General features: G+C 40.0%; 1 protein-coding gene across 1 annotated transcript in view; it reads right to left on the bottom strand.

The window, feature by feature from the left end:
* SCIN (scinderin) overlaps positions 1 to 12,018 on the bottom strand; it is an 80,180-nt gene extending 68,162 nt beyond the window's left edge. Inside the window, exons 1-3 of the mRNA XM_047095754.1 lie at positions 11,796 to 12,018; positions 6,002 to 6,156; positions 1,598 to 1,759 (exon numbers count right to left, since the gene is read on the bottom strand). Coding sequence (XP_046951710.1) covers positions 1,598 to 1,759; positions 6,002 to 6,156; positions 11,796 to 11,994 — 516 coding nt within the window. The 5' untranslated portion in view covers positions 11,995 to 12,018. The remainder of the gene's footprint in view (positions 1 to 1,597; positions 1,760 to 6,001; positions 6,157 to 11,795) is intronic.
* Between the last annotated feature and the right edge of the window lie 811 nt (positions 12,019 to 12,829).

Raw genomic sequence — 12,829 nt, 5'->3', positions numbered from 1 at the left:
AGAGAAACAGAGGGATGCAACAGTGTCTGTTTTCTGCCTTGACCCAAGGGTCAGGACTTGAGGTGGTTAGAATGGGTTAGCATTTAAAGTTGAAAAGGACTTTTCCAAGAAATTCATGGTGCGATTCAGGGAAGCAGTACTGCCATTTTGGGTGCATATGTCTAAGTGTGACACTGAGAATTGTACTTTGGGCATTAATATTATGATCTCAACTGTGTACACAAGCTGGTGTGATCGAAGGCAGTTGAATTACACACTAGCAGTAAAACAAAACAAAACAAAACAAAACAAAACAAAAAAACAACTATAGGTGTCTCCTTAGAGAAACCCATGAAGTTTATAGCTTGGGGCCATTTTCCAAACAATTTATAACCTTAGCACACTTAATCTCTGTGCTGTCACCAAATTAATACTGCTTAAACAGAACCTTGACTTTGTAGCTCTATTTTCAAAATCCTTAGTGTCCCTTCTCCGTGCATGTGGAATAAACACTTTGGGCTTTTGTCTGATGCTTTCAACACCCCCCCCCCAAAATACTGCCCAAGGAGAGATAGTAAAGTAAAACATGCAGGTGGGAATCTGACATCCTGAGGGTCCAATCTTGGCTTCACCATTCCCTGGCTGTACAACCTTGAGCAAATTCCACAGCCAGTGCAAGCCTCAGGCTAACCGAAGCAGTACAGGTCAGAGCCAGTCTCTGTACAATGCTCGGCCCAGAAATGTTAGGAACAGTGAGTAGGATGCTGATGTCCATGGTGTAGTGAGAATTATGATCATGAGGAGGATGCGAAGGGCATCATAAATGTGCTCGTGTCTTCCCGCCTTCTCAACTTTGCCCATGGGTTTTCAATGGCAGGGAATGCCTTTTATTTCTACTTTATTGTATTTCCACCTTACAAAGTTTAAAAGCCCCAACTTCAATCCCACCTTCTAGAGGCCACACAAGACCCTGCAATACTACTTCTTTTCAAGGTAACAATGATTAATAAGTATACCCAAACTTAGAGGGGCCTCTCTTCCTGGAAGAAAAAATAAGTCAGATGTTGCCCATCCCATTAAGATGATACTTGATATTTTACTTGTGCCTTTTAATTTAAAATAATAAAAAAGTATGAAATAATATAGTGTAGGGTACGAGTGACATATATACTAAAATACCTCCTAAAACCCCTCAGGCAGGCTGTTTAGACTCATCCTGTATCCATTTGAAATTCTAGAAACTTTGCTTTCTGGGGAGATCAATTTTCCCCTCACATAATGTTTTCCCACACCCAGTTAAGGACAAAAATAATTGGCGGAAGCTCTGTTCAGACAGAAGGGTAAATATATTAAAAATTATTCAATGTGTGTTCTATGGTAGGAAGAACTAAATCACTACTCCATTCTAAACCTATCAGAGAAAATAAAAACTTTGAAGTCCCACTTTGTGTTATTTAAATACTTGCCAATTTGTCATATGATATGATTGCCTCTCACATAAACATGACCTCTTTCTAGTGTGTAGAAAAGGGGATTATCCTCCATGGCAGGTACATTGGATTTGATCTGATGACAATTCACTTTCCTTTAGATGTCTGCATGTATATATAAGACTTACCGTGCCAAGGTCAATGATGAAGCAGTCACCCTTGTTGAAACTGTCCCAGCTAAGAGGAACTTCTGTGGCCCTGACCACTCTTCGACCCTTCACATGCAGGAGCCTCTTAGCGGTCAAGTCATTCGTGAGAACATGATTTAGCCCAGATGCCACACCTCCAGCCTGATCAGTGGGAGGAAGAGAGAAAACAAAACAAAAACAGATGAGGCTTCTAACTAAATACAAAAACATATAAAACCAAGGTGTACAAGCCAAAACTGCCTGTCAGACCAAAATAAAACTGCACCTAAGAACATGTGAAAAATTAAGTATGCAGAGGAGAATGACTTGGCAAATCAACACTTTTTTTTTTTTTTACTTTTTTTTGTTTAAGGCCTTTTGTCTTTCCTGTTTTAACCATTCAATTTAACATTGCAAGTTTTTACTTCAGTGCATAAAACCTGATACATAAATGAGAGGAAGCAGTAGCTCTTATCCTTTGGGAACTAATGATTCTCAAGTCACTGAGTGAGAAGGCAAATAAATTTCAGGGAAGAAGGAGACAGGCAGATGGGGAAGACTCACAGGTAACAAGAACAAGAGAGGAGAGAACTAGGCACCCCCAAATTCCCATGACACACACAGTGATAGGACAGAGAAGGGGGGGATGAATACTGGCTAGGTATATAAGTGGATCCTATTTATGGTCTCTGTTATAACATTATTAAAAAATCTTTCTTCCTTTTGTTTCTTAATATCCAGGCCTGAGTATTTATACCCTAAATTTGGTTGCACATCCCAAAACAAAACAAAATGAAACTATGTTCAATCAAAAAAATGTTAAAAGACAGGGTCACCTGGGTGGCTCAGTCAGTTAAGCGTCCAACCTCAGCTCAGGTCATGATCTCACAGTTTGTGAGTTCGAGCCCCGCATCAGGCTGTGTGCTGACAGCTCAGAGCCTGGAGCCTGCTTCAGATTCTGTGTCTCCCTCTCTCTCTGCCCCTCCCCTCCTTGCATTTGGTCTCGCTCTCTCAAAAATAATTAACATTAAAAAAATTTGTTTAAATAAAAATTGTTAAAGAAAATAAATAATCAGATCAAGTACATCTTCTTACCCTATTTGAAATCAGGCTTTACCTTTTCATTGTTTTCTACAATTAAATGTTAGAAACAATAATATTTATTTCCATAATTAATTATGAGGCAATATGCATAATAAATATGTAGTGTAAGCAAATCACTTTTATTGCTCAAGCCTCCTACAATAATATGGTAAGAAAATCAGCAGTATAGGAAACCTGTAAAATAATCTAATTTTCAACTTTATTACATAAACATACACAGTAAATCCAAAGAAAGAAGTTAAGTTGCCTATGTAACCGTCAGCACATTCTTGAAATTTCCACTGACTTTAAATTTCCACCATTCTCCAAGAAAAGACCCTCATAAATAGAAAGGTTTTATTAGTATAGGCTAAATGTTGACTTTGAGACAATTGTAACCACAAATTTTAAGAAATACCTAATAATTCCTCAGCCCATAATTTTACAAAGAATGCCATAAATGAACAAACTAGGTATTATACAATAAAAATAAATATAAGTTTTCATCTATATACTACTATTCTTGGCCATTTCACTTTTTAAAAAATAAGTACATTATCACCTGATAAACAGTGTAAGAACACTGTTATTTGAAAAAAGTTATAAAATACAAAACAGACTTAGACCGAGCGAGGATACTTACATAACATTTAACCTAATGTCATATAGTGAACCATCAGAGTGATAACCAATCTGAACATTTAACAGTATTTTAAAAATTAATTTTGTCTTTAATATTTGATGTGAGAAAGGCACAAAAGAAAAACTGTAAGCTTCTATATGTTTGTATTTGATAGTAAGTAGTTTTGTAATAATGTTTATATTAACCCTAGAAACTCCCAGTCTCTTTCTGCTTTCACAAGGCAGAATGAAAGCAAGGTACATGATCCTCTAAGTCAGTGGCACCATAAAGTTTTGGTGACTGATGGATGTTTCAAGGTCGCTATTACAATCACGGCTGAGAGCTGGGTCTTGAGCTTGGGAAAGGTGTGATTAACCAGAGATTTAATATAAGGGAGTAGTGGCAAATAACAGTCATCTAAAACCCCCTAATCCCCTTAAAAACCTCATTAAAAAAAAAAAAAAAACCCTCACATCATTTAAATGACATGAGGAGATGGTCTTAATGTTGCCTAGCTGAATCTTTACATTATACATGGTAACTAAACATGGCTGTTGTTGGCTTGGTAATGGTAGGCTTTGCCAAATTGTGTCCGTTCCAAACAGACACAATCCCCTGTTTCATAGGGTAATCTTAAGTAAGAAATTCATGCCGATATTTGAACCATTTATTTATGTTTAGAGCATCATAGTATAATGATTACCAGCTTAGGCACTGAAGTCAGATGGGGCCGTAGTCACTTAACAGCTATTAGATCTTGGCAAGTTACATAGTTCCTCAACGAGTTTGCTTAGTTACCTTAATAGGGTGGCAATTCTGGAAACTGCAGCATGGGGCACTACTTGGATTACATGAGATAATACCCACGAAGGGCTTAGCACATTCTTCGAAGCATAAAATTAAGTATAACATAATAGTCTTTGCTATTCTGGGTAGCCAGTTATCTTTGCTTCCACGTTTCCTATCAAGTACTTTGCAACTGTACGCATTGTCATCTGCTCAATGTCACTGATGATAAGACAGTGAGTTGATTTTTTTCCTGATAAATTTGACCTCCATTGGCAAATATCTTATTTCTAAAATATGCTGATTTGTGGCGGTTTTGACATTGATAATTAGAAGATAATTATCTTATAACTGTAAAAGGGCTTTTTCATGTCCACTTTTAAATATGTATCCAGAAGTTTGATTTCAGTAGTCCTGCTAATAGCCAGAAGGATTAATAATACCACAAGTTCTTACTGATTGCATACGCACTATATATGTATTTTATTATTTAATTTAATCTTTAATCCTTACAACACCTATTTGAGGAAGCTTTTTTTTATACCCATTATATATTTGGGGAAACTGAGCACAGTTGCCCTGAGGCAAACAAGTTATATGTAGCAGAAATGGGTTTATCACCAAGATGATGTCACAGTATATGCTTTTAGTAACTACAAGACCCAGCTTATTCAAAATGTTGAGCTCACTGACAAAGGAAGTTTCAGGATCATTTGACAAAAACTGTCGGAACTCATGTGAATTCAATAAAATTGGAGGCAATGGTTTCATATTTAGGGTTGTTCACATCCTAGAGTGAAAAGAATGATTTTAAGAGAGAAGAGAACTTATGAAGTATTTATTCTCATCTCCATGGCATCACAAAATATTCATTAAGGCTCTGACCAGGTAAAAGTAGAAACAAACCCCGTCACTGTAGTAGACAAATTTAATATATATTCAGAATTCTGGTTTAGCTCTGAGGTTTTAGGTCTTCAGTAGGCTAATATGCTCAGAGGGTGAGGGTCAGCAGAACACCTGTTAGAGCAGGTTTGATTTTGAATAAGATTGCTTCCAAACGGTTTGTCTAGGGAGGTATTTCTGACACTTTCACTCAACACTCTTGGGGGAAGGGGGGATTGTGAAGGGTGGCCAGTCTGCAAGAGTCATGGAGAGAATTCCAGAAAAAAGGCGGTCCTTCGTTAAAGGTTGCCTTAAAAGGAGAAAACCATTTAACTTGTTTTTGTTTTTGTTTTCCCCCAAAACAAAGCCAGTTGATGATTAGTGTTTCAGGGCAAAACACATAAATGGGGCACATATGTGTGTGTGTGTGGTAGTATATGTATATTTGACTTTGTGAGGCTGAACCACACATATATTCAACACAGTGTTGTTTCATTTGTATCATTTCCAAGATCAAACCACACTATTTGGGAAATGTGTGTATAGCTCTTGCTATTAACTGGAATAACAACTGTTATAAATATTGTATTAACCTGTTCCAGAAAAACTGAGATTCCCAAGTCCTGGGTTATTTGCAGTAAATTCAGATGTTCTCTAGAATAGCATTTTAAAAAAAAAATAAGTTAATACCTAAGTTGCCAACACTTAATTTGTGAAATAACTCCACAAAATTTTTAAGGGCTTTCCTGTGACAACATGCCTGAGAGCTCTTAACTTCATTAAAAATTGACCTGTTAAATGAAATTAAGTCAGAATTTTTCCCATATTATACCCACATTCCACAAGCGTTTAATGAGCACCTACTGTGTGTCCAGCAGGCACTGGTATAAATTAGTAAACAAAACAGACTGAAGCAAAAGCAAAGCAAAAACCCTGTCCTTCATGAACATTCATCCTGTGAAGACATGAGGTGTGAATGCATGGGAAGAGAAAGGGGGTCATAATGGAAACAATTCGAGAGAACTGCTTACCTTGTATTTCAGACCTCCTTTGAAGTAGCCAACAAAGTCAGTAGATTCATGGCCTTGAAGTTCTCTACTCTGTACCGGCTTGCCACCCAAATAGTCATCCATCTGAACAGTGAAGATGGCAGCAGCTGTGCCTTCATCCTGAGTACACTCTTTTCCTGAAATTGCACAGGACAGCATGTCACTACTCGAGCAAGGCAAAGGACTAAGGCAGAACTTGTGATAAGAAAAAGCTCAGATATTTTCTTTGAGTTACACAGCAATATAATAAATGGTCTTGGGCGGAACAGTCTTTTAGCAGAAATGGTGTAATATAAAAATACTACTTTGCTAATATCTAAAAGAATTGTTTTGCTCTTGCTTTCCAATTCTCTTTAAAAATTTTTCTAAAAGAAATACTGATGTCTGTATATGCTTAAGAAGATATAACACTTGGGGCGCCTGGGTGGCGCAGTCGGTTAAGCGTCCGACTTCAGCCAGGTCACGATCTCGCGGTCCGTGAGTTCGAGCCCCGCGTCGGGCTCTGGGCTGATGGCTCAGAGCCTGGAGCCTGCTTCCGATTCTGTGTCTCCCTCTCTCTCTGCCCCTCCCCCGTTCATGCTCTGTCTCTCTCTGTTCCAAAAAAAATAAATAAAAACGTTGAAAAAAAAAAGAAAAAAAAAAAGAAGATATAACACTATATTCTAGTAGGATTCAGATTCATTTGGTAACCAGATCAGACTATGAGAATGTTTTCCAATTGTTTCAGCCTTTATTACCGTCGATCTTCAGGCTTCCAATAAGTCACTATGTTAATATTTGTAAGGAATATGAACATCATAGGCCATAGATAAATAGCTTTAAAAAAGCAAGTGGTTTGTAGAATGGGAAAATGAGTGTAACCTGACCTTACCCCTCTTTTCAAGTACCACAGTCCGCACTTCATTATCTTATTGGTGTAAGATCCTATTCTCTGAGGGGAAAGGGAGAGTAAAGGAAATAGACGCTAACATCTGTTGAATGTGAATGTATGTACTATTATCCCAGGAATTTAACACACAACACACACTTAGTTTTCACAATTCTAGTACAGATCCCATCTAGCCAACCTCACTGAGGTCAAAACACTAATTCACATCCTTCAGTGTACACAAGGACCAGAGCTGGGACAGTCCTGAGAGGAACTCAAATTTTATAAAAGACATTCTAAAACCCTTGCTATATTTGAGCTGTGTGCAAGTCATAAATGATTTTAGAAATAACAATAGCTAACATGTATACATTTATAGTATCCTTGCACTGGGCCAGATACTGTGCTAGTGCTTTACATGGATGATCTCATTTAATCTTCAAGCAACTGCATGCAGCAGAAATATTTCCCACCATGTCACAACAAAAGAAATGGAGGCTTAGAAAGGCCAAGTAGCTTCCCTGAGGTCATAAAGTTGACCTTTGGTAGAACACAACCCAGAAGCGGGTTTCCGTGATTCTGAAGCACAGGCTTTTAGAAACCACAACACCAATAGAGAGTTTTTATACTCAGATTCTCACAGCAGAAACATTCTGTGATATCTGGGGTAGTTATTTTCCTCCAGGTGTAACTGATGTAGAAAAGTGTAGAAGTTATAACAATACTATAGTTCACCTGAAACCCCCATATGGTGAGTATTCACTAAAACTGAAGAAAGGAAAACAGTCAGCTATATTAATTTAAGAAGTGTATTTATTTACATTCCTCCCTTACTCTCAAAGGGGACCTGTATAGCTAGTTATCTTCTCAGGAAAAAAAAATCCACTAGCTAGAAGAATATTTGCCATGGTATCAATTTTGTGAACTTCTTGTGGTCAAAGGAAAAAAACACATGAAAGTTTACAGTCCAAAAGAATACTAGTATCATTCTTCTGCCCACTTTCCCATCCATAAATGAGAATACTAATAAAGGCAAAGATGTAGATTTGCACTGAGATGTTTTAAGAGGGAAGCTTAAATCAAGGTTAATATCAGAAGTTATCAATATCAAAATTTTTATCAAAGTTTTAATATCAAAATTTAAAAAAAAGCACAAATACATAAGTACAGCACAGCACAGAATGCAGACACCAGGATACAGACATTGATACAACCCACTTATCTTTGTCATATTTCCCCAATTTCACTTGTGCTGATCTGTGTGTTTGTACATTTAGTTCTCTAAAATTTGATCACATGTGCAAATTCATGTATTCGTCATCCCAGTAAAAAAAAACTGTGCAGTTAGATCACCAAAAAATCCCTTAAATGTTGCCCTTTCATAACTACCACCACCTCCCACCTGCACCACCCCCTTCCCACCCCATCCCTAACCCCTGATAACAACGAATGTAAAATTCTATAATTTCAAGAATGTTTTATGTACACGGAATCATACACCAGGGAACCTTTTGGCATTGCTTTTTCTTTCACTCAGCAAAATTTCCCAAGGATTCATCTGAGTTGTTGTGCGTATTGATAGTTTTGTTCCTTTTTATTGCTCCGTAGTGTTCTCTGGTATAGATATACCACAGTTTGTTTAACCAGTCACCTGTGGAAGGATATCTGGGCTAATTCAAGTTTTTGTCTATCCAAATAAAGCTGCTATGGACATCTGTGCGTAGGTTTTTACATGAATCTAAATTTTCATTCCTCTGGAAGAAATACCCATGAATGCAATTGCTGGGTCATATGGCAGCTCCAAGTTTAGTTTTATAAGAAAGTGTCAAACTCTTCTTCATAATGGTTGTACCATTTTATACTCCCCCCTAAGCAATGTATACAAATCCAGTTTCTCAGCATCCTCACCAGCCCTTGTATAGTCTAAGTTCCTTGTATTGTACACTGCATACTGCAATCCAATTCTTTGGATTTTCAGTGCCTCGCAGACAGCCAAGCACAGACTAGATATACTACAAATGTTTGCTACTCTCAAATACATTTATGTAAAGTTTAAAACTGGAAAGAGAAAGGATAGGGGTGAGCGGATGTTTGTAGTGTAGGCCCAGGATGTGACAGAGTAGCTTTATTACCCAGTCATGCCCATAGTCATGATGCTCTAAGGAACTAGAAGCAGAAGGTGGATGCATTTAAACTGCTAGGTGCAAAGCTAAAAATATTTTTTAGGAAGGACCAATGCAACAACTTTTAAGTTATAGGCAACAAATTATTATTTTGTAAAGTAAATAAAGAAACAATAATAAAAGGGAATAATCTAAGATATGCAAGGGCATCGCAGAAAGCCAATGAGGGAGAGAGCAGGGAAGAGGGCTCTTCTTCTATTCTTCCATTCTGGGTCCTGCTTCTCCTTGTTTCCCCTTTCCTCCTCTCAGTTGGCCTGTTGCTTTTTTCTCTCCAATGCACCTTTTCCATCCCAACCTGGTTCTAATTTCAGTGTCTTTCATTCTCCTTCCAAATGATTTATAGTCAAACCTCCTTTCCCCCCGAACTTTCAGCTCTCCCTCTTGGAACTTTTTCTCAGTCTGTCTCTCTGATTAACCCTCATCAACTCATACAAATTCAGGTCCTGGGTAGAATATTTTGGATGAAATACAGCTAGCTTCAGGGAACTAAAGGAGGAAGAATTGCTAAACAATTCCATCTAAAGGCCCTGGTTACTATTTTACTCTAAACTTTTCCATGCTCCTCATGATTTTCTCTTGGAGTCGATCCCTCCCAATTATCCTCATTTTCCTTTTTTCCGTCAAAGCTTCTCTACTTCCCTGCGTCCCAGAAATACAGACACTCTCTTTTTCATGGTGTTTAGCACATTTTATCTGTGTTGGATCACTGTTCATCTTATTGTATCTTTGAGGTTATAAACTTTAAGGGAAGGCTCATAAATTATTCACATGCAAAAATGCCTTACACAATGTTGGACATACTGAGTAATTACTGAATTCACTTATTACTTAACATATAACTTCAGCTTTAGCAAGTCTTTAAAATCATGAAGTGTTTCTGCCCAAGGCATTTTCTATTACAATTTTTGAAATTGGTGACACCTAAATGAATAATGTGAATAATGAGTTAATGTGAATCTGTAAACCCTAAAAAACAATTTGCTTAATGAGCTTCTTTGGATAAGAAAGAATCTATAAAATAAGAAAAACAAAAACCAAAAAAAATTAAAAAAACAAAGACACCTGTATTCACAGCCCTCTTACAGTCTCCCAACAAAGTCAAACTTAACTGTTGTCTACAGCAGGATACAAAGTCCTTTCACACCTTAATTGACCAAAATTTCAAATGTGGCATTTCAGACACTCTTATTCATTCCAGATCCAAGTTCTGAATACATAAACCAAGATGAGAACATTACTATTCTCTCTGGCATCATTCATTCGTGAACATGGTTTTATATTAAGGTTTCAGTGACTTCTGGTGTAAAATTTAAATCAATCAATGTCTAATATGATAGGAATAGTGACACTACACTAGGAAACCACAATGTGCTTGGAACTCAGCTTGCACTCCACCAAGTAAGCACAAAATTGTAATATCGAATGCTATAATAAAAACAGCCCTTTTCCCTCATTATAGTTCTCATTTGGAGCGTCTGCTGAGGTGTTCACTACCACTGAGAGCATCCTTTCTCAATGTTTTCTGCCATTCTATTTCTTAAAAGCTTCAAACGTTAGAAATAAAAATGATGGTTTTTCAAGGACTTCAAAGTGTGTGTGTGGTTTCATGTTCTCCCACAGGCTCAGGAATAAAGCTAAAAATATAGAAACAGAAGTCTAGGGGAGGCAATCTAGTCTAAAAAGAAGGCAGTAAGTCTCAGATAATCGGCACGTTGTTAGAAGGGGTGTGCCCACCGGCACAGGATCTTACGGGGAGAGGTTGGACATTCAGGATGTTTACGAGTAAAAGTAGAAGGTGGAAAAAGTGGAACACACAAGGCCCAGTATTCTGACATCCTGGCACGAATGCAGCCCAAAATAATTACTACTGCTGAAGGAGCTGTTTTGTTTCACACGGTGCCCTTGTTCAAGTAGATAAATAATAATATTTTTTAAAATAATTATCATAGTAGAGCAACTCATCTATATGCCATATAAAGCTATTTATTTATATTGACGATGTCTGTATTTTTTTTTCCTCTCTTCCATCCAGGGTCGCCAACACCTGATCAACAAGAATTTCTGTTAGCAGAACGCGTGAGCAAGTTGGTCTTGATTTAAAGCCACCCAGAGCATTAACCGCCGGCATTTGTGGACAAACAGAAGCTGGGGCCTAAAGGCAAAAACTAAAAATAAATTAATTAGAGAAAAGGGAGGGGGGGGGCGGTTAGTTCTCGCCAGCTGCGGCGGATGCCTGCAAACTTGTTTGACTGCATCTCCTCCCGGACAGGGAAACCAGGACTGAACTTGTCGCAAGGAGAGCGGGACTTGGCCAGAGCCGGGGTGCGCTAAGCAGCGGCCCTGGGCGGGCGCGGGTTTGCAGAATGGAAGGTGAAAGGGGGAGAGTCTGGGGGAAACAGTCTCCAAGCCCGGGTGATGCGCCTGACAAAGGTCAAAGTCCATGGGATAAGATTGCTCCCACCTCGCCGCGCCCCGCGTTTCCTGCCGCGTTCGCACGAGCGGGCTCTGGCGGGGAGAAGGCGGCCAGTCCAAAGGGGGCGGTCGGGAGGGGGCGCGACAGGCGCGACGGGTCTCCGGGCCCGCCCGGTTTGCGACTCCCCTCTCCCCTAACTTCACCTGCACCTCACCCGCCCCCCCCCAACCTCCAGCCTGCAAATCTCAGCTTAGCCGCCTCGCCCCACCCCGACCTGGGCGCGTCGTGGTCTCGCAGCCTGCACCCCCTTACCTAGCCAGAAGTGCAGGCGGTAGGAGAAGCCCCGGCTCGCCCTGGCCGTGTGCAGCACCAGGTACGCATCCCCGACGTAGAAGTCGCCGTAAGCGCTCTCGGGCACCGGCACGAGCTCCAGTTTCTCGACCCTCCAGACCTGCAGCCCCGCCTGCTGGCCCGCTCGGGCGAACTCCTCGTGGTACAGCCCGTGGGCCATTGCTCCTGCAGGCAGCGCTCCGGGCAAGGGGCGGGGCACCTCGTCGGTCTCGGAGTCGGACTAATCCGAGATGGGCAGAAGAGACTGTGCGCCGCGACTTTATAGGGCTCGCCTTGCGGGGAGGCGGGGCTCGGAAGCGGGAGGGGCTAAATACCCTAGGCGGGGTTGCTCGGGTAGCAGGGGATTCCGTCTCAATCTGAGCGATGCGCCTAGCACCCACCGCCTCCGCCCTAGTCTGAGTTAGCAGCAGATTCACAATCTCAGAAATCGTGAGATCCGAGAGGAATTTACAGACACTCCTGGAAATGCCTCCTAGTCTAAGGAAGGACATTTTTTTCCGATATCAGATGGAGGAGATTAACAATTGAAACTCTGACGGGCGCAACGTTCTTTTAAAAAGAAAAATGACTATCCAGGTAACAATCATAATCACCAACTCCATCATTTCACTTGCCAGTCGCTCCATCTCTGGTAGCCGAAATTTCCGTCTTGATCTTTCCAGTTCGAAAGTGCCGTGAAAAACAAAAATGTCAGGTTTCTTGGAAAGGACGAAAACCTAGCAGGCTGGTGGTCCTACGCAGAAGACAGAGCTCTCTGTAAATCCCCCGGGGTTCAGAAGCGGTGGTTAAGCTCTTTGCTTTTTTTGTCCAGGAAAGTTGTTGAAAAGAGAGCAGCCCTCCCCCTGGGGTGTTCTCAAGACTGGGTTGTTTGTGGTGTTATGCGCAGCTTGCCTTGTGAGTTACCTGTTATCTGGCTTCAAGGGATTGATTTCTCATTGTTTACCCTATAGTTTTTGCTTTTGCAGCACTGTAACACGAGTGTGTGGAAGCTTACG

This window comes from Lynx rufus, unplaced genomic scaffold (assembly GCF_022079265.1).
Source record: "Lynx rufus isolate CCGP_SWC_20201006 ecotype Redwood Valley unplaced genomic scaffold, mLynRuf1.p SCAF_4, whole genome shotgun sequence".
In the NCBI taxonomy this organism is placed as follows: Eukaryota; Metazoa; Chordata; class Mammalia; order Carnivora; family Felidae; genus Lynx; species Lynx rufus.
Note: the sequence above shows the minus strand (reverse complement) of the source record. Positions and strands in the feature narration are given on the sequence as shown.